At 47.9% G+C, this 24,252-nt stretch overlaps 1 protein-coding gene across 8 annotated transcripts in view; it reads left to right on the forward strand.

Annotated features, from left to right (window-relative positions):
• SPDYC (speedy/RINGO cell cycle regulator family member C) overlaps nt 1-24,252 on the forward strand; it is a 276,726-nt gene that overhangs the window by 234,410 nt on the left and 18,064 nt on the right. For all 8 annotated transcript variants that reach the window (XM_029611412.1, XM_029611411.1, XM_029611406.1 and 5 more), the window contains one exon: nt 21,432-21,723. In XM_029611412.1, coding sequence (XP_029467272.1) covers nt 21,432-21,723 — 292 coding nt within the window. The remainder of the gene's footprint in view (nt 1-21,431; nt 21,724-24,252) is intronic.

The following is a 24,252-nucleotide window of genomic DNA, read 5'->3' on the forward strand; positions in this document are numbered from 1 at the left end:
GCTCTGCCCTTCAGATTGGCCACGTCACCGTGGACCTTCACCAAGGTGGTTGTCATGGTAGCAGCGGCCCTCAGGCGGGAAGGAATTCTGGTCCATCCCTACCTAGACGATTGGCTGATCAGGGCGAAATCACGAGAGGAGAGCCATCGGACAACCGACAGAGTGATTGCCCTTCTGGAAAGCTTGGGCTGGGTGATCAACCTCAGCAAGAGTTGCCTTCAGCCTTCCCATTCACTGGAATACCTGGGAGTACAGTTCGACACCCAGGCAGACACTGTCAGTCTCACTCCCAAGAGAAGGTTGAAACTTCAGACGCCCATCCAGTACCTGATGGGAACCAGTCGGCCCATAGCTTGGGATTATCTGCAGGTTCTCGGTCTCATGGCATCTACCCTGGAAGTGGTACCTTGGGCAAGGGCCCATATGAGACCTCTACAACACTCCCTGCTCTCTCGCTGGAGCCCCCGTCTACGGAACTATTCCACGCACCTACCTCTGCCTGCCAGAGTGCGGACCCAGTTACGGTGGTGGTTGCAGCCCAGCCACATGAGCAGAGGGTCGAAGATGTCCTCTCCCACGTGGACTCTGCTCACCACGGATGCCAGCCTGAGTGGCTGGGGTGCACACTGCGAAGGACTTACCGCACAAGGGCGGTGGAACAGAGAAGAGTCAGAGTGGAACATCAACCGCCTAGAGGCTCGGGCAGTCCGATTGGCATGTGTTTGATTTGCTCACAGACTGAAGAACAGAGCAATCAGAGTGATGTCCGACAACGCCACCACAGTGGCATACATCAACCGTCAAGGCGGAACCAGAAGTCGACAAGTATTTCTGGAGATCGCTCCACTGATAGCTTGGGCAGAAGCGAATCTGCAGGACATCTCCGCCATCCACATTGCCGGGAAGGACAACACCACGGCAGACTTCCTCAGCAGAGAAAGTCTAAATCCGGGAGAGTGGCAGCTGTCACCCACAGCCTTTCAGATCGTGGATCACTGGGGGATTCCAGACATGGATTTACTGGCGGACAAGTCCAATGCGCAAGTACCCAGATACTTCAGCCGCAAGCGCGACCCGTTCTCACACGGAATCGATGCCCTGGTGCAGACATGGCCTCCAGGGACTCTGCTATACGCCTTTCCTCCGTGGCCTCTGCTGGGCGCCATCATTCACAAGATTCAGAAACACCGGGGCCTAGTTCTTCTAGTGGCACCAGACTGGCCAAGAAGACCCTGATACTCGGACATGAGAAGACTACTGGCAGGGGAGCCCCTTCCCCTGCCTCCTCTCCGGGACCTTCTCCGTCAAGGTCCCATCCTCCACGAGGATCCAGCTCAATTCTCTCTTACGGTCTGGCCATTGAGAGGGCTAGACTGAAGAAAAGAGGTTACTCTGAGCCCGTGATAAATACGCTCCTCCAAGCTCGCAAGTTCTCCACATCCCTCACCTATGTAAGGATCTGGAGAGTATTTGAAGCATGGTGCGACACTCATGGCACCAATCCACATGTGACCACAATCCCTATTGTGTTGGATTTCCTGCAGGATGGCCTTCAGAAGGGTCTCTCCCTCAGCTCCATCAAAGTTCAGGTGGCTGCGCTGTCTTGCTATGGCCCCAGGAGGGATGGCAAGACCATCGCCAAGCACCCAGATGTTTCTTGCTTCCTGCAAGGAATCAAGCATATTCGTCCGCCACTGAAGTGGCCTGTGCCCTTGTGGAACCTCAACCTTGTTTTGGATTTCCTCACGGGATCCACCTTCAGACCCCTTCGGGGCCTGTCTCTCTCCGGTCTCTCACTTTGAAGATGGTGTTCTTGCTGGCTGTCTGTTCAGCACGCCGCATCTCAGAGCTACAAGCACTGTCCTGCCGTGATCCCTTTCTGCGAATCACTCCAGAGGCTATCCATCTTCGCACGGTTCCCTCCTTTTTACCTAAAGTGGTTTCACAGTTTCACCTTAATCAGACTATATCCTTGCCTACCACGGCAGGTTTGAAGAAATCTGAAGAAGGGCGTTTATTGCGCCATCTCGACATTGGCAGATTACTGCCCAGATATCTGGAAGTGACTCAACTACGAAAGACGGGCCATCTGTTCGTCCTGCACAGCGGGAAGAAGCAAGGTGAAGTGGCCTCGCGGCCCACCATCGCCCGCTGGGTTAAAGAAGTTATCAGAGCAGCTTACATAGAGGCCGGGAAGTCTCCGCCTCTACAAGTCAAGGCTCATTCTACCAGAGCACAAGCGGCATCCTGGGCGGAATCCAGGATGCTGTCGCCTGCAGAAATCTGTAAAGCAGCGACGTGGTCCTCCCTCCATACCTTCTCCAGATTCTATCGTCTGGATGTCCAGGCCAGGGAGGACTCAGCATTTGCGAGGGCGGTACTACATGGTCCTCAGGCAGCCTCATGCCCAGGCTGGGAGTAAAGCTTTTGTACATCCCATTCGTTCTGAGTCCATCTGGCTACACGCCAGGAAATGTTGAGATTACTTACCTGATAATCTCCTTTTCCTTAGTGTAGACAGATGGACTCAGCATCCCGCCCCGCTGCCTGCGTACATGGGTTCACCGATTCAAGGTAAGCCATGTCTTATGTTCCATAAGAGCGTACACTCCACCAGGTGTCAACGCCTTCCAGTTGGGAATGCTGGCGGTCTCCAGCTACTATCAATCGGTCAGGGGAATCCTGTTTTCACTTTTCACTGAGCAAGGAAGATTACTGAGTTGCTACGCTTCCTGTGGGGGTATATATACACCCGTGCTGACGTCAGATCCGTCTCCAACTGCTGGCACGCGGATACTATCCCATTCGTTCTGAGTCCATCTGTCTACACTAAGGAAAAGGAGATTATCAGGTAAGTAATCTCAACATTTCAGGCTCTGCTCTTCGGTCTAGCCACAGCGCCCAGGACATTCACCAAGGTGATGGTGGTGGCAGCCCATCTCCGCAGGGAAAGGTTGCTGGTGCATCCTTACTTGGACGATTGGCTGATTCATGCAAAATCGAAAGCCCTTGCCCAGGAGGCGATTCAGAGAGTACTTCAACTCCTGTAGTCGCTGGGGTGGGTGGTCAATTTCGCCAAGAGCCGACTGGAGCGCACTCAGTCATTGGAGTATTTGGGTGCTCTATTCGACACTCAGCAGGGCAGAGTTTTTTTTCGTACCACGGAATGCGTTTCCAAGCTGCAAGTCCAAGTAAGAGGTTTAATGCTCAAGCACCCACCCAGAGACAGAGATTATTTACAGGTTCTTGGATTGATGACTTCATCATTAGAACTTGTACCCTGGGCCTTTGCTTATATGAGGCCTTTACAGTCTGCCTTGCTTTCCCGATGGAACCCAGTCTTCGAGCTTTTTCATCTATCTTTGCTGCTTATGGAGGCAGTGCGATCCAATCTCGACTGGTGGTTGGTGACGGACAATTTAGTTCGAGGAGTTCCCCTGGAAGTGCCTGACTACAGTGATCACCACCGATGCCAGTTTCTCTGGTTGGGGAGTGGTATGCCAAGGGAAATTGGTACAAGGACTTTGGTCTCCCGTCGAATCTCTCTGTTCGATCAATCGACTGGAAACCAGGGCGGTATGGTTGGTATTGCAAGCATTCCATCCTCTCCTCCAGGGCAAGTCTATCAGAACTCTCTCAGACGATGCGACCATGGTGGCGTACATCAATCGCCAAGGAGGAACCAGAAGTCAACCGGTGGCGATGGAAGCTCAACAGTTGATCAGCTGGGCAGAACAAAACTTGGTAAGCATAGCAGCATCTCACAATGCCGGCATGGACAACGTTCAGGCAGACTTTATAAGTCATCACCATCTCGATCCCGGGGAATGGGAATTGACGGACGAAGTTTGTCAACTCATTTGCGACGCATGGGGCACGCCCAGCATGGAACTCATGGTGACATTTCGGAATGCCAAAGCTCCACGGTTCTATACTCAGCGGAGAGAGACGGGAGCAGAAGGGATAGATGACTTAGTGCTGCCTTGGCCCACAGAGGTTCTGCTGTACATCTTTCCGCCTTGGCCATTGATCGGCAAAGTGCTCAGGCAGATAGAGATCCATCCAACAGAGGTCATACTGGTAGCTCCAGAATGGCCAAGACGTCCCTGGTTCGCAGACCTTCTCAATCTTGCCGTGGAGGGCCCGCTGCAGTTTCCAGTTCTCCCGGACCTGCTGCATCAAGGGCCTGTTTGTTTGGAAGAAGTCTATCGCTTCTGTTTAGCGGCATGGCTTTTGAAAGGCAGAGGTTAAGTCGCAAAGGCTGTTCTCTGGCTGTAGTAGCCATGCTCCTCCGATCGCGTAAGACTTCTACCAATCTCACGTATGCTAGAGTATGGAAAGTTTTTGGGACCGGTCTTCGGTGTCAGATATTCTGTGTTTTCTACAATCCGGTCTAACGGTTTGTCATGTAGTTCCCTCAGAGTGCAAGTGGTGGCGCTTGTCAGGAAGTATTTCTTCACGGAGAGGGTGGTAGATGCCTGGAATGCCCTTCCGGAGGAAATGGTGAAGACCAGAACTGTGAAGGACTTCAAAGGGATGTGGGCTAAACACTGTGGATCCATAAAGTCTAGAGGACGTGAATGAAGAGTGAGTGGCTCGAGGGAATGACGGCTACTACCTGGAGATAATACCCTTATTCAATAAACATACACACTGTTAATGAGACTCCAACATTGCTCTAACCTTCAACGGCAAGAGGAAATGTGGAAAACAGGATTTGCATTCACAAAAAAGCGGGGAGTAGCTTGCTTGTTACGGTGGTTACTATCCCAAACCAAATAAGCCTGATACTTCACTTTCAATGCATATCCAGCATAACTCTGTTTCAACGGCAGGGGGAATGAAGAAAATTGAATCTATATACAGACAACAACCAACAAGGACTGAATTACATAGTCTGGGTAAACAAGCATGGGTGTAGGTTGCTTATTGCGGCAGTTACTACCCCTAACTAATTAAGCTAGATATTTCACTTAGATACAGTTCCAACACTGCTCTCTTCATTAATGGTGGGGGTGGAAGGGAAATAGATCCAAAAGGTTACTAAGAGCCAAGAGTAACAGATAAGTATGAGAGAGGAGAAAAAAAAAAGTGCGAAACTTGTTGGGCAGACTGTATGGGCCATTTGGTCGTCTTCTGCCGTCATTTCTGTGTTTCTATGGTTGTTTGCGTGGATCCGTCCAGGGCGTAGCGTTAGCCGCACATCCGGATGTAGCTCGTTTTCTTAAGGGAGCAAAACACTTGCGTCCTTCACTTCGGCATCCCTATCAGTCATGGAGTCTGAATTTAGTCCTCACTGCTCTTTATTCAGTGCCTTTTGAGCCCTTGAAGAGAGAGACTCTAAAAGTTCTTACCTTGAAGGTGATTTTTCTGGTGGCCATTACATCGGCTCGTAGGGTGTCGGAACTCCAGGCACTTTCATGTAGGGAACCCTTTTTGCGGATTTCGGATTCGGGAGTTTCTTTAAGGATGGTTCTGTCTTTCTTGCCAAAAGTGGTTTCCTCTTTTCATGTCAATGAATCGGTTGATCTGCTGGCCTTCACCGGAGTTAGACCATTCAGATCCTTTGGCTGGTGACTTGCGGAAGCTTGATGTTAGCAGAGGTTTGCTGTGTTACCTAGAGGTTACCAATTAGTTTTGTGTGTTTGACCATCTCTTTGTGCTGTGGAGCGGTCCTAAATGAGGACAGCAGGCATCCAAAACTACTATAGCTCGTTGGCTAAAAGAGGCTATTAGTTTGGCCTATCTCCTTCGGGGTAGATCACTTCCTATGGATCTGCGTGCCCACTCTACTCGTTCGCAAGTGGCGTCTTGGGCAGAGTGTCAGATGGTATCACCGCAGGAGATATGCAGGGTGGCTACGTAGAAATCCTCGCATACTTTTGCAAGACATTACAGACTGGCTGTTCAGGCTCCAGTTGCGGGAGGATTTGGAGAGGGAGTGCTTCGAGCGGGCCTCTCCAGATCCCATCCCAATTAAGGAAGCTCTGGTACATCCCAAGAGTCTGGACTGATCCGGGTACGTACAGGGAAAGGAAAATTTAGTTTCTTACCTGAATTTTCGTTCCTGTAGTACCACGGATCAGTCCAGAATCCCGCCCATCTCAGACATGAGAGAAAGGGAGAGTCCACTCTGTTCTTACATATTATCTTATTTCAGATTGGCAGAGTTCTGAATTTTGTCCTCAAGTGGTTCTCAATGTTCAGGTCCTGGGAGGGTTCAGTGGACCGGTTTGTTTCTTTTACTATATATAGTTATAATGGTTTTGAGATTTCCATTCTGCTTTGACATTGAGTAATACTACCAGACTGTAGGTGGCACCAGCCTATTTATAGGTGGCGTTTGTTTTGATATCTGCTAGGGGGGGGGGGGGGGGGGCAAAACCCAGGAGTCTGGACAGATCCATGGTACTACATGAACGAAAATTTTCAGGTAAGAAACTAATTTTCCTTTTGATTAAAGCAACAAAATGTCTGCTGATCTGTCTAGAATAGGAGCCCTAACATAGTCCTGTTCCATGTGCACTATGGCACTTCCTTCCACCATAAGAGCCAGGACTTCATCTGGGAAACCTACCAAGTTTTGCTCTTGGTAGGGTGTTGACCTGCTGCAGTTCACATCTGCTCATCTAGAGCCTGCCTACTAACAAGCCAGGCAGAATGCACCTGCTGACATGCTGAGTCACAGCAACTTATTTGTGGCACTGTGCCTCCTTTTTACACAACAGGTGAAAAAATGAATGATATGGCAGAAGAATCCTTATAAATTTTAAATAGCCATACATGTGAGGAAAATGTTCGTGTGTTCAGAGACCTCATAAGCATAGTGGGAAATGGATTCACTTATTTGTGGTTTGTATCTTACAACCACTTCGAGTGATTAAATACACATAAATTTATAATCACGGGTCTTTTAGATGTGAATTTTATGAATTTTATAAATTTCTATATAAAGTCTATATACTTGGTGGTAAGTTCATCAAATATACATCAAAGACACTTATCTTAGTACTTCATTTGAAGACGTGCTGCCCAACACTATTTGTATTTTGGAGGTTCTTTCCTCAGGGGCTTATATGATTTGTTTTTTAAATCAAGAATTTCTGAAATAAAGTATAAAAACTGAAATGTCCTTGTTAATCACAAATAAGATTAGATTGTACTTAACACAAGCTTTTGTTCTTTCGTAGCTTGGTAACATTAACAGACTTTGTTTGGCTAGCATTTTTTGAAGTAACTGCTGAAACCATTTCCCACTAGGATCTGGCATTTTACTTATCTATGTACAATGGGGCCGATGCAAATCAGTGCGCTCAGCCGAGGCCACTGTATAACCCACAGTCAGACGAGGGTAAATAGGCACTAATCCACCCCCTAATGCAATAGGCTCATCACATGCATTTGTATGTGATGAGCCTATTACTCATTCACTCGGCATGCAAAAAGATAAATGTGCTTCTGAGACGCACATTTATCGCTCAGCTATTAACGACTGCCTGGAGCAGACAGTAATAGCTGAGTGTAGGTAACAGTGCAGAAAAAACTGCTTTTCTGTACTTCTTTTTTAAAGTAAAAAAAAAACAAAAAACCGGCAGCCGCAGCAAGTCGCGTTAGCTAAGGTCGCGCAAGCGACCCTAGCACCTCCTTCCTAGCGCGACCCTCTAATTTACATATTGCATGACACCCCTCTTGCGGGTGCCATGCGTGAGTTAAGAACGGGCACTGAAAAGTCAGCATCCGCTTTCCATGAACATTATTGCATCGGCCCCAATGTGATTGGGCTATGAAGGCACCAATAAGAAACAGAATTTGAAAAAGCCAATCAGCTTAATTGACAAAGTGGAACATATTATCCTTTACCCAGGAGATTGAGTTAAACAAGTAACATCCACTCTTTATTATCATTCATGGCCTGTGGAGAGCTGGAAGATAATTTAAAAATCCAACATTGTTCTTTGTAGTTCAATTGCACTTTAATGTCTCGATCTTGACTAGGGGGAATGACTACATCAAGTACGGTCCAGCTATGTTCTAGTTACAAGCAGCATTTAACTATAGGTGCATCCAATTTCCTTGTGTGAAGTCTACTACGATGTTCTCAAAGATGTGTTCTAATTGATCTTGTAATATGTCCTACACAAAGTTGTGAACAAGTGCATTTATAAATGAATTTTTGTTCTAATGTATCCATAACTAAATTTGCAATGGAAGGAGCAGCTGAGGAACCCATGGCTATTTCATGGGTTTGTATGTAAAAAAAAACCTCATTAAATTAAATACTTTTTTTTTTTTTTTTTGCAATACTAACAGAGCTGTAGCCATTAGAAAATTTATGGGAATGCGATGCAAATGTTGCATAGGTGATAGAATAGTTTAAAGTGCAATCTCAGAACCAATGTCAGGAAGTATTTCTTCACGGAGAGGGTGGTGGATGCCTGGAATGCCCTTCCGGAGGAAGTGGTGAAGACCAGAACTGTGAAGGACTTCAAAGGGGCGTGGGATAAACACTGTGGATCCATAAAGTCAAGAGGCCGCCAATGAAGAGTGGGTGACTCGCCAGAATGATGGCTACTGCCTGGAGACAATACCCTTATTCAATAAACATACACATGGTTACTGTGACTCCAACATCACTCTAAGCTTCAACAGCAAGAGGAAATGTGGAAAAAAGGATTTGCACTCACAAAGACGGGAGTAGCTGGCTTGTTACGGCGGTTACTACCCCAAACCAAATATCCAAATTACTACCTCCACCTTCCTCTATTCCTGATGCCTTTCAACTAGCTTGATCACTCCATTCTTATACTTCACTTTCAATGCATATCCAGCATAGTTCTCTGCTTCAACAGCAGGGGAAAAGAAAAACTGTTACTTCACACATCCAGCAGAGCTCTCTGCTTAAAGGGCAGGGGAGAAGAAAAAAGGGTTCGCACTCACAAAGCGGGGAGTAGCTGGCTTGTTACGGCGGTTACTACCCCAAACCAAATGTACCTGATACTTCACTCTCGACGCATATCCAGCATGGCTCTCTGCTTCAACGGCATGGGAGAAAGACTGATACATCACGAATTTCCAGCATAGCTCTCTGCTTCAACGGCAGGGGAAAAGAAAAACTGATACTTTACGCATATCCAGCATAACTTCAACGGCAGGGGAGAAGAAAAAAGGATTCACACTCACAAAGCGGGGAGTAGCTGGCTTGTTACGGCGGTTACTACCCCAAACCAAATGTGCCTGATACTTCACTTTCGATGCATATCCAGCATAGCTCTCTGCTTCAACGGCAGGGGAGAAGAAAAAAACTGATACCTCACGCATATCCAGCATAGCTCCCTGCTTCAACGGCAGGGGAGAAGATAAACAACCAATAAGGGCTGTATAACATAATCTGGGTAAAAACAAATAAGCATGGGTGTAGCTTGCTTATTGCGGCGGTTACTACCCCTACTACCTCTAACTAATCAAGCTAGATATTTCACTTGGATGCAGCTCCATCACCGCTCTCTACATTAATGGCGGGGGTGGAAGGGAATTAGAACCAAGAGCTAAGAGAAACAGATAAGTATGGGAGAAGAATGAGGGAAGCTTGCTGGGCAGACTGGATGGGTCATTTGGTCGTCTTCTGCCGTCATTTCTATGTTTCTATGTTTCATGAGAGAAGTTAGCATAGAGGGAAATGACACATTCATAGTGACTAAAAAATATCAGCAGGAAGTAATGAGATCTTGTTTATATCATTGGCTTAACAAGGATAAACACCCCTAACCATTGACATGTCATGTCACTTGTGATTATCAAAGACATTTTAGTTTTAATACTTTGTTTCAGAAATTCTTGATTTAAAAACCAATCATATAAACCCCTGAGGAAGGAAAACCTCTGAAACACGAATCGTGTTGGGCAGCATGTTTTCATATGAAGAACTAAGATCTTTGGTTTATATTTGAACTTACCACCAAGTATATAAACTATATGGAAATTTTATAAAATTCATAACACTTAAAAAATTCACATCTAAGACCTGTTATAAATATTTTTATATTTAATCACTCGAAGTGGTAAGATACAAACCACAAATAAGTGACTCAATTTCCCATTATGCATATGAAGTCTCTTTGAACGCACCTTGAATGTTTCCTCACATGTATAGTCCTTTTTACAGGCATACTGGAAGCAGGGAAGGGGAAGAGACAGGAGGTCCTAAATGATTGCTCTATCCTCTGAGTCCAATCAGCACCATAGACTAGGAAGCAGTTGAGGGGAAAAGGCCATGCTACAACTTCTTTTTTTTTTTTCTTTTTTTGTGAGCTTTTTTGTGTATCTGCTGGCAATGGGGGACACAACCCACTTCTTTGGACTGGTCTAGCATGTATGATAAGCTGCTTTACCTGGACAGCTTTATTGGGTCTTAAACTATTCTCCTCGCCCCAAGAAAAGAAGACTAGCAAAGCCAGTATGAGTTTCCTGCCCAGCTTCTGCAACTTGGGAGTCAGTTGGCATATGCTTTCTAATGGCACATAGTCCTATATGGTGTGAGTTTAACAAGCTCTCGGGCAGGTGATACCAGCCATACCATTAAAAGTAGCTGGGAACTTTTCAGTTCTCCATGTTGGGGGTAGCATGCAGATAGGATCAGACTAAAAGGGGAGCCAATTTAGATCTAATTCTTAGTGGAACTCTGGATCTGGTATGAGAGTTAACAGTAGAAGGGCCACTTTGCAATGTGATCATAACATGATCAAATTTGACTTAATGACTGGAAGGGGGACATTGAGTATATCTCCAGCACTAGCACTAAACTTTCAAAATGGAGTCTTTGATAAAATGAGGAAAATAGAAAAAACTGAAAGGTACAGCAAACATGGACACTTTTTTAAAAATACCATCTTAGAAGCCCAGTCCAAATGTATTCCATGCATTAAAAAATGTGGAAAGAAGGTCAAATGACTGCCAGTATGGTAAAAAGGCTATTTTAGCCAAAAGTCCTTCAAATACTGGAAGAAGGATTCATCTGAAGAAAATAGGATAAATAATAAGCATCAGCAAGTTAAATGTTAAGACCAGCTAAGAGAGAATTTGAAAAGAAGCTGACTCAAACATTTTAAAATATATCCAAAGCAGGAAGCCTATGAGGCAGTCATTTGGAGTGTTAGATGATCAAGGCATTAAAGGGCATTTAGGGGAAGATAAGGTCATTGCAGAAAAACTAAATTTCCTAGCGTGTAGCAGATGGACTCAAAACAAATGGGTATAGTGTGCTCGTGCTAGCAGTTGGAGATGGATCTGACGTCAGCACGGGTACATATACCCCTGCAGGAAGTGCAGCCATTCAGTAATTTCCGTCTCCAAAGCAGATATTTCAGCCGCAGGTGGGATCCTCGGGCTCAGGGGATCGATGCCCTGGTACAGCCGTGGCCTCAGGGGATCCTACTGTACGCCTTTCCTCCATGGCCCCTGCTGGGCGCCATTGTACACAGGATTCAGCGACACAGAGGCCTAGTTCTTCTAGTGGCCCCGGACTGGCCAAGAAGACCCTGGTACGCAGACATGAGAAGACTACTGGCAGGGAACCCTCTACCTCTGCCTCCCTACAGGGACCTGCTGCGACAAGGTCCCATCCTCCACGAGGATCCAGCTCAATTCTCTTACGGTCTGGCCATTGAGAGGGCTCGACTGAAGAAAATGGGGATACTCTGAGCCGGTTATAGATACACTCCTCCGAGCATGCAAGTTCTCCACATCCCTAACATATATCAGGATTTGGAGAGTCTTTGAAGCCTGGTGCGACTCTCACGGCACCAATTCGCATGCCGCTAAGATTCCTATCATTTTGGACTTCCTACAAGATGGACTTCAGAAGGGTCTGTCCCTCAGCTCCATCAAGGTTCAGATAGCAGCACTGTCTTGCTACGGTCCCAGGAGTGACGACAACACCATTGCCAAGCACCCAGACATCTCATGTTTCCTGAAAGGAGTCAAACACATTCGCCCGCCACTGAAGTGGCCAGTGCCCTTGTGGAATCTCAACCTAGTATTGGAATTTTTGGCGGGATCAGCCTTCAGGCCCCTTCGAGGCCTGTCCCTCCGTTTGTTAACCTTGAAGATGGTGTTCTTGCTGGCTGTGTGTTCAGCACGCCGCATCTCAGAGCTACAAGCACTATCCTGTCGTGATCCATTTCTCAGAATCACTCCAGAGGCTATCCATCTTTGCACAGTTCCATCCTTTTTACCCAAAGTGGTCTCTCACTTTCACCTCAACCAAACCATATCCTTGCCTACCACGGAAGGTTTGAAGAAGTCGGAGGAAGGTCGAATGCTGCGCCATCTCGACATCGGCAGACTGCTGTCCAGATACCTGGACATGTCAGAAGCAGTACGAAAGACGGACCACCTGTTCGTCCTGCACAGCGGGAAGAAGCAAGGGGAAGCGGCCTCACGGCCAACCATCACCTGCTGGATTAAAGAAGTTATCAAGGCAGCCTACATAGAGGCGGGAAAACCACTGCCTCTACAGGTCAAGGCTCATTCTACCAGAGCACAATCGGCCTCTTGGGCAGAAGCTAAGCTGCTGTCTCCTGCAGAGATATGTAAAGCGGCGACGTGGTCCTCCCTCCATACCTTCTCCAGATTCTACCGTCTGGACGTCCAGGCCAGGGAGGACACAGCATTTGTGAAGGCAATCCTAAACGGTCCTCGGGCAGCCTCCCGCCCAGTCCGGGAGTGGCTTTTGTACATCCCATTTGTTTTGAGTCCATCTGCTACACGCTAGGAAATGTTGAGATTACTTACCTGATAATCTCCTTTTCCTTAGTGTATGCAGATGGACTCAGCATCCCGCCCGGCTGCCGGCATACATGGGGATTCACCGACTCACGGTAAGCCATGTTTTCTTATAATAGGCCATCCACCCTGCCGGGTGTCGACGCCTTCCAGTTGAGAACACTGGCGGTCTCCAGCTACTATCAATCGGTCAGGGTAATCCTGTTCATTTAATTGATCGGTCAGCTACAGCTTTTGCAAGGAAGACTTCTGAATGGCTGCACTTCCTGCAGGGGTATATGTACCCGTGCTGACGTCAGATCAGTCTCCAACTGCTAGCACGAGCACACTATACCCATTTGTTTTGAGTCCATCTGCATACACTAAGGAAAAGGAGATTATCAGGTAAGTAATCTCAACATTCTTTGCTTTGGTTTTACTAATGAGGATGTTGGAGGTACCCATTTCAGAAACAGTTTTCAAGGGTGATTATTCAGATGAACTGAACCAAATCACAATGAACCTGGAAGATTTAGTAGGGCAGATTGACTGACAAACTGGAGAGTAGCAAATTGCCCAGACCAGATGGTATACATCCCAGGGGTCTGAAAAAACTCCAATTAAAATTTCAGATCTCTTACTAGTAACTTGTAACAGATCATTAAAATTGTCTGTTGTACCTGAAGACTGGAGAGTGGCATTGTAATCCCAATATTTAAAAAGGGCTCCAGGGGTGGTAGACCAGTGAGCCAGATTTCAGTGCCAGGAAAATTTGTGGAAACTCTCTTCTAAAGTACAAAAATCACAAAACAAATAGACACATGGTTTAATGGGACACAGCTATCATGGATTTACCCAATAGAAGTCTTGCCTCACCGATCTGCTACTTTTCTTAAATGGGTTACTAAACGTGGATAAAAGTGAGCCAGTAGATCTAGTGTATTTAGGTTTCGAGAAGGCATTTGACAGAGTCCCACATGAAACTAAGAAAATTGTCATGGGTTAGGAGGCAATGTCCTTTGTTTCCCATCTTTTAACCAGTTTGTAATCCACAGAGATTCCCGTATGTACCTGGATCAGTCCAGGCTGCTGGGTTTTGCCTCCCTTCCAGCAGATGGAGACAGAGAAACTTAGAGAGCGCCCTCTCTTAACCTGATGAGCCACTTGCTGCTCCTCAGTATTTCTGTCTCCAGCAGATGGAGGTGGTGCAAAACCTGCGGGTCTGATCCAAGTGAAAAAATAGTCATTGAAAGTTTTCTAGGAGTCTCCCAGGGGGTTGTGAGGTCCTGGTGGGACTATTCCCCCTTGTCACAGGCATACTTTGAGCGAGCAGGGATTAGGAGCTTTGTTCCCCTTGCGGCCGGCAGAGTGAAAGCTGGTGGTCCAGCTACCTCCCCCCTCACTTCCCTCCTACTGACCACACAGGACTCTTCAAGAAAAGCATTTTTGTAGTAAAGTTTTGGTTAAAAAAAAAAAAAAAAAGTTAGTGACAGGAAGAGCAGTGCCGGGAGTTCCTGGCTGGGGCTTCCCCATGGTGGCAGTAGGTTTTAAAATTCTTTACAGGCGGGAGCTGAAATGTATTTTTAGTTGTACCAATTCCCGGGCCAGCTGGCAGCTTTCTCTCAGCATTTTTCTTTTTGGTGCTGCGAACTGGTTGCTGCACCCAATGCAGTGAACGGCTCTCTAGTCGAGCTGCATCCAATATCTGTGGCCGGTGCCTCTCTGGATGGGAGGACAGCGCCGGAGGTGCAGCGACAGGGAAAATCGCAGCAGCGCTGGGAGGCTTCTCGCTGAGCAGGAGGCCCCGGGGGACCAGCGTGGGAACGGTAGCCATTCTGGGTACTTTTGCACCGCTGAACTCAGAGTGCTGAGGGGAGGGGAGGGGATCTCCCTCCGTCCTCTCTCTGGCCAATTCGACCCCTGGGACGGCCCATGGAGCAAGTGGAGACTTCCCTGATGAATTCTCTTACCTGTTGGAGGGTAGTTCGGGGCCTGTGGCTTTTTTCCCCACAGTTTATCTTAATGCATCAGGTCTTTCTGGCCAGTGGGGGTGACAAGAGGGATCTTTTTCCCCCTCAAGGGCCTGCCGGTCCTCCATCCAAGGTCACTCGAAAGGAGGGAGACACCAGTGGCAATACGTTTTCGCCGGGTTCAGGCCTCTGGCATGAGGGACTCTGACCAGGGGGCAGGGCCGGTGGCCCCTCTCCATCCCTCGGATGACCCGGATGTCAGCGCCACAGCAGATCAGGCCCCTCCAGTGGAGGATGATGACCCTAAGGTGATCCGCCTGTTTCAGAAAGACAAACTGGCGCTGTTAATTCCTCATGTTTTGGCTGAACTGGATATCATGGACCCTTCCCGCGGATCCCAGTCCAGTCAAAGTGAACCCGGGTGTTGGCCGGGTTATGGGGTCCGGCGCATACTTTTCCCTCTGCACGAGATGTTACGGCAGATGATACTCTGGGAGTGGATTTCCTCGGAAACTGGCCTTAAGGTTAGCTGGGCCATGGACAAGCTGTATCCATTGCCTGAGGACGTGTTGGAGTTGCTATGGAATCCTAAAGAGGGACGCTTCAGTTTCCGTGGTTACTAAGAGAACCACTATTCCTGTAGCGGGTGCGGCAGCGCTGCAGGATCGCAAGCTTGAGGACTACCTCAAAAAGATTTTTGAGGTTCCTGCCTTGGGCATTCGGTCTGCAGTTTGCAGCAGCTATATGCTTCGAGCAGGCATGTGCTGGGTTCAGCAGTTGCAGAATCCAAAGATCTTGAGCCGGCGGTTGGAGGCTGTTTTCACCTCTAGGTCTGATGCCCTCTATGACCTCCTTCGCTCATCCTCACGAATGATGGTCTCTGCAGTGTCAGCCCAGAGACTTCTATGGCTGAGGAATTGGTTGGTTGGATGCCTCTTCCAAGTCTCAATTGGGGGTTCTTCCCTTTAAGGGGAGGCTTCATTTTGGGGATGATCTGGAGCAGCTGATCAAGAATTTAGGCAAAAATAAGCTACACAAGTTACTGGAGGGACAAGTCACGAGAGCAGAAAATGTTCTCTTCCTGCTTCCGTTTTCGGGGACAACGGCATTTTCATCAGAGCAGGGCACAGAATGCAGACAAAAAGCAAACCTCAGAGGTTTCAGTCCTGGTCTTCAGCTTACTGTGGACGGTGCGCTCCCAGGACAGGGCGGGACAAGGCCGCCACAGGAGGCAAGGCCTCACAATGAAATAAGGTCAGCCCACTCCATGCATCCCGTAATAGGGGGACAGCTGTCTTTTTCTCCAGGAGTGGGTCCATATCACGTCGGACTGGTGGGTTCTCAGTGTGATAGAACATGGCAACGCGTTAGAATTTGCTCGTCCGGTCTGCAGTCTGTTTCTAGTGTCCCCATGCGGCTCCCCAGCAAAGGAGTTGGCTGTTTGCTAGACCTTGGAGCGTCTCCAAAGTCTGGGGGCTATCATACCTATTCCTCCAGTGGAGCAGAGGAAGGGTCGTTACTCCATTTATTTCATCGTCCTGAAGAAAGAGGGAACCTTTTGCCCTATACTAGACTTGAAGAAGGTCAATGTTGCCCTCAAGATACCCCAAGACGGTTCATTTGGTCATCACAGCGGTGCGAAAGGGCGAATTCCTGGTGTCCCTCGACCTGACAGAGGCCTGTCTTCACATTGGCATCCATGGGGACCACCAGAAGTTTCTCAGATTTATGATCCTGGGGCAGCACTTCCAGTTTTGTGCCCTACTATTTGGCCTTGCCACAGCTCCGTGGACATTCACCAAGGTAATGGTGGTGGTGGTGGCGGTGGCATCCCTGAGGAAGGAGAGAGTTCTGGTGCATTCGTATCTGGACGACTGGCTCATTTGGGCGAAATCGGCAGCCCTATGTTCGCAAGCTGTGGAGATGGTCTTAGCCCGGCTCCGCTCATTGGGTTGGGTGGTCAACCTCTCCAAGAGTCATCTTGTTCCCTCCCAGGTTCTGGAGTTTTTGGGAGCCCGTTTTGACACGCAAGTCGGCAAGGTTTTTCTTTCAGAGGACAGAATCATCAAATTGTGTGGTCAAGTGCAATCCCTAATGCGTGCCTCCGTGCCCAGAGTCTGGGAATACTTGCAGGTCCTTGGTTCCATGGCTTCGACTTTAGAGTTGGTTCCGTGGGCTTTCGCACATATGAGGCCTCTGTAAGCAGCCTTGTTATCCCGTTCGAACCCCGCTATCGGAAGAGTTCTTTCTCCCGTTACCACTTACGGATGTGGCCAGGACCAGTCTCTCATGGTGGCTAGTGCAGCAGCACTTGGAGCGGGGCGTGGACCTGGAAATACCCTGCTGGATAGTGGTAACCAATCAATGCTGGCTTTTCCAGCTGGGGTGCAGTGTGTCAGGACCGGGCAGTGCAGGGCCAGTGGTCTCAGGAAGAGTTGTCATGGTCGATCAGTCGTCTCGAGACATGGGCTGTTTGCTTGGCTCTGGAGAGTTTTCTCCCCATTCTGCGTCAACAGGCAGTGCGAGTCTTGTCGGATAAAGCGACGACTGTAGCCTATATAAAGGCGGAATAAGAAGTCGTCCTGTGGCGCTCAAAACGAATCTATTGATGACCTGTGCGGAATGCCATCTTCAAATGTTGGCGGCCTCACACATTGCGGGGGCTTCCAACATACAAGCAGATTTCCTCAGTCACCACCAGCTAGACCTGGGAGCTGTCAGACGAAGCCATGCAGCGGATATCCCGCCAGTAGGGCAAGCCTCACATGGATCTCATGGTGACCCACGTAAATGCCAAGGTGTCTCGCATCTTCAGTTGCAGAAGGGATTACAGCGCGGAAGGGGTCGATGCTCTGGTAGTTCCCTGGCCGTGCAACATGCTCCTGTATGTTTCCTCCATGGCCACTGGTGGGAAAAGTAATAAGGATCGAGATTCATCCGGGCCGAGTCATTCTCGTGGCTCCGGAGTGACCACGCCATCCTTGGTTCGCGGATCTCATGAACCTGTGTGTGGAGGGTCCACTCAGGTTGAGTCATTTACCGAATCTCTACGACAAGGTCCCATGTTTTTTGATCAGGCGGCTCGCTTTTGTCTTGCGACCTGGCTTTTGAACGGCGTAGGCTGCGAAAGAGGATATCGGGAGGAGGTAATCTCCACTCTACTAAGAGCTCGAAAGACTTCTACCTCTCTGGCCTATGTCCGTGTTTGGAAGGTTTTTGAGTCTTGGTGTGAGTATCGGAGGGTGGATCCTCGGAAGGCCTCAGTTTCCTTCATCCTTTCTTTTCTGCAAGACTGTCTTCAGAAGGAGTAATCCTTCAATTCCCTCAAAGCCCAGATCTCCGCTTTAGGCTGTCTATGGGGCCGGATCCAGGGATCTTCTCTAGCAGCTCATCTGGATGTCAAGCGCTTTCTTTGCAGAGTAAAGCATCTGCGGCCACCAACCCGGCAGATATATCCTTCCTGGAATTTGAACTTGGTTCTCCGGGCTTTGTGTGAAGCACCCTTCGAGCCTATTGGGAGAGCTACCTTAAAAGACCTTATTTTGAAGTGGTTTTTCTGGTGGCATTCTGTTTGGAGGGTGTCGGAGCTTCAGGCCCTGTCCTGTAGGGAACCTTTTCTGCGTATCTCTGATTCCGGTATTTCGCTGCGAGCTGTTCCATCTTTTTTGCCAAAAGTGGTCTCCACCTTTCACCTGAATCAGTCGGGGGAGCTTCCGGCCTTTATGGATATGGAATTGTCAGATTCTCATTCTAGAGAGTTGAAGCGTCTAGATGCTTTGCTACACTATTTGGAGCCTACCAATGGTTTTCAGGTATCTGATCATCTCTTTGTCTTATGGCACGGCTCTAAGAAAGGTCAGATGGCATCTAAGGCCACTATTGCTAGTTGGTTAAAGGAGGCGATTGCATCAGCATATATCTGTCATGGTCGTTCAGTTCCAGAAAGAGTGAAAGCTCATTCTACTCTAGCACAGGCAGCTTCCTGGGCAGAATGCCAATTGGTCTCCCTGCAGGAAATCTGCAGGGCAGCTACCTGGAAGTCTTTGTATACTTTTGCTTGACACTACTGTTTAGATGTATAGCAAGCAGAGGCTTGCCATTTTGGAGCCAGTGTTGACCCTGTTTAGAAGAAGCTTGGGTACATCCTAGCAGTCTGCACTGATCTGGGTACTTACAGAGAGAGGAAAATTTTGGTTCTTACCTCCTAATTTTCGTTCCTGTAGTACCATGGATCAGTCCAGTCGCCCGCCCACTAATGGGTTGGAGGGTGTAGGAGAAGAGTCCGCTCAAACTGATCTATGTTCTGTAATCTTTTCCTGAAGAGAGGTATAGGTTTGTCCTATTCATTTACGTCCGATTTTTGGTTATTTTTTCAAAGTTCTGTGTTTTTACCCTTTGCTTGTTTGGGGAGATGAATTAACCTAACTTCTATAAGTATTTTATCTATAAAGTGACTTTGCATGGGTATGAATAAATACTGAGGAATAGCAGGTGGCTCACCAGGTTAAGAGAGGTTGTGCTCTAAATTTTTCTCTGTCTCCATCTGCTGGAAGGGAGGCAAAACCCAGCAGTCTGGACTGATCCATGGTACTACAGGAACGAAAATTAGCAGGTAAGAACCAATTTTCCTTTAGGATTAAATGGTCATTTTCTCACTGGAAAAAGGTAAATGGTGAGATCTGTTCTGGGACCAGTACTTTAATATATTTATAAATGATCTGGAAAAAGGAACAAGTGAGGTGATCATATGTGCAGATGGCACAATTATTCAGAGTTAAATCACAAGTAGGTAGTGATAAATTGCAAGAAGACCCTGTGAAACTGAAATACTGGGCATCCTAATGGCAGATGAAATTTAATGTGGACAAGGGCAGTGATACAAATAGGGAAAAGTAACCCATGCTGTAGTTACATGGTTAGGTTCCATTTTAGAAGTTACCACTAAAGAAAAAGATCTAGGCATCATAGTGGATAATACTTTAAAGTCATCTGTTCAGTGTGCTGCAGGAGTAAAAAAAACAAATGTTGGGAATTAGGAAAGGAATGGTGAATAAAAAAAAAGAATGTCATATCTCTGTATTTCTCCATGTGAGATTGCACCTTGAGCATTGTGCAATTCTGGTAGCCACATCTCAAAGATACAGTTGCACTGGAAAAGTTAGAGAAAGGGGGTCCAAAATGATAAAAGGGATTGAACTGCTCCCCTGTGAGGAAAGGCTAAAGAGATTAGGGCTGTTCAGCTTGGAGAAGAAATGGCTGAGGAGGTATGATAGAGATCTTTAAAATTAGGAGAGGACTATAACTGGTAAATATAAATAAATTCATTTTTTCAGATAATACAAGGACTAGTACACTCCATGAAGCTAGCAAGTAACACATTGGAAACAAATCTGAGAATTATTTTTCAGTCCACACACAATTAAGCTCTGGAATTCTTTGGAGGATATGGTTAAGGCAGTTAGTATAGCTGAGTTTAAAAAGTTTGGACAGGTTCCTAGAGAAGCCCATAAACTGCTGCTATTCAAGTTGATTTAGGGAATAGCCACTATTACTGGCATGCCAAGTACTTGTAATCTGGATTGGACACTGTTGGAAAGAGGATGCTGAGTTTGGACCCTTGGTCTGACCCAGTATGACAGTTTAACTTAAAAAGTTTTGGAGAGAATAAGATGTCTCAGCAGAGCAATCTTGAGCTCAGGAGAAATACTTTACTAGAGCAATCTTGAGCTCAGGAGAAATACTTTACTGGTAGTTGTCATTGCTCTAAGCCAGAGCTTTCCAAACTTTTCATGTTGGTGACACACTTTTTAGACAAACAAACATTTCACGACACGGTAATTCAGTCTACTAGTAAACCAGAGGTTAAAGGTTAAACGAACGAAACATATTTTGACAATTTATGTATGTTTCCTTAAATATATACATAAATAAAATGTTTCACGACACAACCTATCTCATGAAAACCTTAAATTTATATTAAAAATATATATTCCAAGATTCATGTTATTGTTATAATTTATGAGAAACAATAATAAAACAAATTGTCTATCCCCCACACACTCATCTCTCTCCTCCCCCCAGCACATGTCTGGCCCCCACACACTCATATCTCTCCCCCTCAAACACATGTCTGTCCCCCCAGCACGTTTGCCCCCCCACTCACTCATCTCTCTCTCCCCAGCACATGTCTGGCCCCCACACTCATGTACCTCATCTTTTTGATTGTTGCCAGTTAAGTGCTTCACTCCCTTCCATGATCACCAGACACTGCTGCTTGCAGTCAGTACTCCTCATGGCCAGGCCTCATCGGCAGCAGCAGCCAATGCAAGGATGGCTGGGCTCGTTCCACCCACCAAGCCCCCCAAAAAAACGCGATTGACAGCAAAAATCACCCAATAATAAGCAACCCATAAACTGAAAAAAAAAAAGTGAATCTCTAGAAAAAAAAAAAAGCCCAAACTCGCATCAGAGTTGACCGGGCTTGCGCGACACACCTGCACACTGCAGGCGACACACTAACGTGTCCCGACACACAGTTTGGAAAGCTCTGCTCTAAGCTATATTACTGCAGGACTAAGTAGTCAGCTAGTGAGTGGGTGCACCAAAACTTTGTCAATTGCCCATCACTTTCCTGCTGGTTCACCTAGTTCCTGATCTAAGAATGGAGGCAGTCCCTTTTCAACTCATTCTCTCATTTGGCAGGTCATGGCTAAGGATCCATCCCACTGGGCATGGCTGCGTGACCGGCCCCTTCACCATGGTGGGGCAGTGAGGAGCTACTTGAGAAATGAGGAGGACCTGTTCCCACGGGGGCCAGGCTTCACACCTCCCAGCTGTGCCCTGTGTGCACAGACAGAGAGCAGCTACACAAACAGAACTGGCCCACCTTCTTCTCCAGAGAGCGATCCCTTTCCTCTGAATGAGTGGTCACAAGAACTGATCATCCTCCCTCCAGACATACTGCTGGATCCAGGCACAACATATGATATTCATAGTAAGTGTACACTTGGCATATTAATTAATAGACTGATCTCCCAATTTTAAGCAATGTTTTTGGCCAGTAGTCAAACATAGTTCTCTTCATTGCCAGATGTTGGCACCTGGTATGAACAAAACTAGGAAATTGGTCTTTTTCTGCCATCGTTTACTGTATAAATACAGTAGGTGTCCAGCAGTTCTCCTGTCAGGGCTTTGGATACCATACTAAAATGAGAACTTGGACAATAGGTGAAATATATTGATATAGACGCTGGATTAAAAACACTTAAGACTTGAATCAGTTGTCAGACTTGATATTTGGTGAAACTATTTGTTTTTGCTGTGACAAGAGTACAATAAACATTAATGGTTTGGTTAAGAATTTAGTCATTTAAAAAGCTGATAAAATCAGTATATATAAGTTCCCTGTATGTACCACGATCAGTCCAGACCCCGGGTTATGTCACCAATCCAGCAGAGGGAGGCAGAGAAAACATTCTAATGACTCTGACATATACCCTGGAGCACCACCTGCAGTCAATCAGTATTTCTCTGTCTCCCAGCAGAGGTGGACATTCCTAACCCCCTGCAGTCTGTGGTAGTTTATTTTTTAGTCAGGTAGTTTGGGAGTTAATTTTTTGCAGACTTTCTTTTTCTTTGAAGAGAGCCTGTTCTTTTCATTTAAGTTATTTAAAAAAAAAAAAAAGGTTTTTTCCTAGCGTGTAGCAGATGGACTCAAAACAAGTGGGTATAGTGTGCTTGTGCTAGCAGTTGGAGACGGATCTGACGTCAGCACGGGTACATATACCCCCACAGGAAGTGCAGCACTTCAGTAATTTCAGTCTCCAAAGCAGTTTGGAGCTACCTCACGCTCGCTGAGCGTGTTTCCAAATTCTAAACGACTAAATTCCTAGAAGAAACCTACTGAAGACGAGCCCCGCACTCCTGCGGTGATACCAGTCTGTCCCTCCCCCAGTTGAGTTTCCCGAGCTGACTTCCGTGGTCCCTCTGAGGTAGGAGCCTCGGTCCGGTGGCCGACTCGCGGCAGGGACCTAGCCCCCGAGTGAGAAGGGCTCTGGCGTGGCATAGAGGCAGCCTCGGTCCCGGCGAGGACTTGGCCCCCGAGCGAGACGAGTTCGGGCGCGGCCTAGAGGCAGCGGGTGCACTTCCTCGAGCGCGGCGGTGAAGGTACTTACCCTCTCCCCCCGCAGCCGGAGACCGCCCGGGTCGTAGCCGGGAAGCGCCGAAGACACAAGGTAAGGCGTACATCTTTACTGTGGTCTCCGAGGAAGTGAGGATTTGCGGGGTCTGCCTACGTGGCAGCCCGCCAAGGAGGTCTCCATTTCCCTGCCTACTCGCCTTCGCCACCTAGACGCACGTTGCTGTACGCACGCTGAGATAGGCGCCTGTCGCTAATAGGCGCAGGCTGGCTAAGCGCACGCCGCTAGGTTAGGCGCACGTTCATAGGCGCCGTTGGTAGGCGCACGTTCATAAGACGCCGTTGGTTAGGCGCACGTTCTTAGGCGCACGTCCATAAGACGCCAGTTTATAGGCGCATGCAGCTAAGCGCAGATTGATAAGCGCACACTCATAAGACAAGCGCATATTAGTAGGCGATACATATTGCGAAGCAATAGGGAGCATAAGAGAGCATACGCCCGCAGAGCCGGCACCTCCAGAATCAGGCATAAGAGCTCTAAGCCTCTGCTCAGCATGCAACCTCAGAGCCACACAGAGCGAGGAAGCAGACTCACTATGTGCCCAATGTGAGGAAGCCATGGGAGTTCCAGGCAGGACCGGTCCCAGCGCAGCGGTTCCTCAGGGAACACTCCGGACTTAGCAGGCCGCAGTGAGCAGCCAGGGAACCCGAGAGACCTGGTGCCCATGAGGCCAGATCCGGCTTCGCTCTCCTGGGTGGAATTATTCAAGGGGATCCACGCCTTTGTCCAGATGCAATCTGCTCCTCGAATGGCCTTTTCTGTTCCGGATGATCCGGCCCCTGTACCCTCGAGACCTAGGCACGGCCACTCGCCACCCGGAAGCCCCACGTATGGGGATTCTGATTGCTCTGAGGAAGATGAGGAGCCCCCCGAGGAGGGAGAGCTTCCCTCGGAGATAGAACCCTATCGGACCATGAGACGCTTCTTTCGGAAAGAGAATCTTCCAGGCCTGGTCTCACAATGCCTATCAGAACTGGCTATTCCGGGCCAGGACACCCCAGGGAACCCTAAAATGAACCCCCTGTTAGAGGGCCTGCGCCAAACGGCTCACCATTTTCCCCTCCTGCAGGCAGCACAGCAGCTAATCGATCTGGAATGGACGGCGCTGGAGGCCGCATTTAAAGGGGGTCGGGCCTTGTCAGGCATGTACCCTCTGGACCCGGCTTCCAAGGAGCTGCTGGCGTGCCCCAAGGTAGACGCCAGAGTTAACGCAATTGTGAAGCGCACCACCATTCCGGTTGAGGGGGAGCGGCCCTCAAGGATGCACATGACCGGCGCATGGACACCATTCTGAAACAAGCCTTTGAGGTAGCAGCCATGTCCCT

The sequence above is a fragment of the Rhinatrema bivittatum genome, chromosome 8 (assembly GCF_901001135.1).
Source record: "Rhinatrema bivittatum chromosome 8, aRhiBiv1.1, whole genome shotgun sequence".
NCBI classification, from domain to species: Eukaryota; Metazoa; Chordata; class Amphibia; order Gymnophiona; family Rhinatrematidae; genus Rhinatrema; species Rhinatrema bivittatum.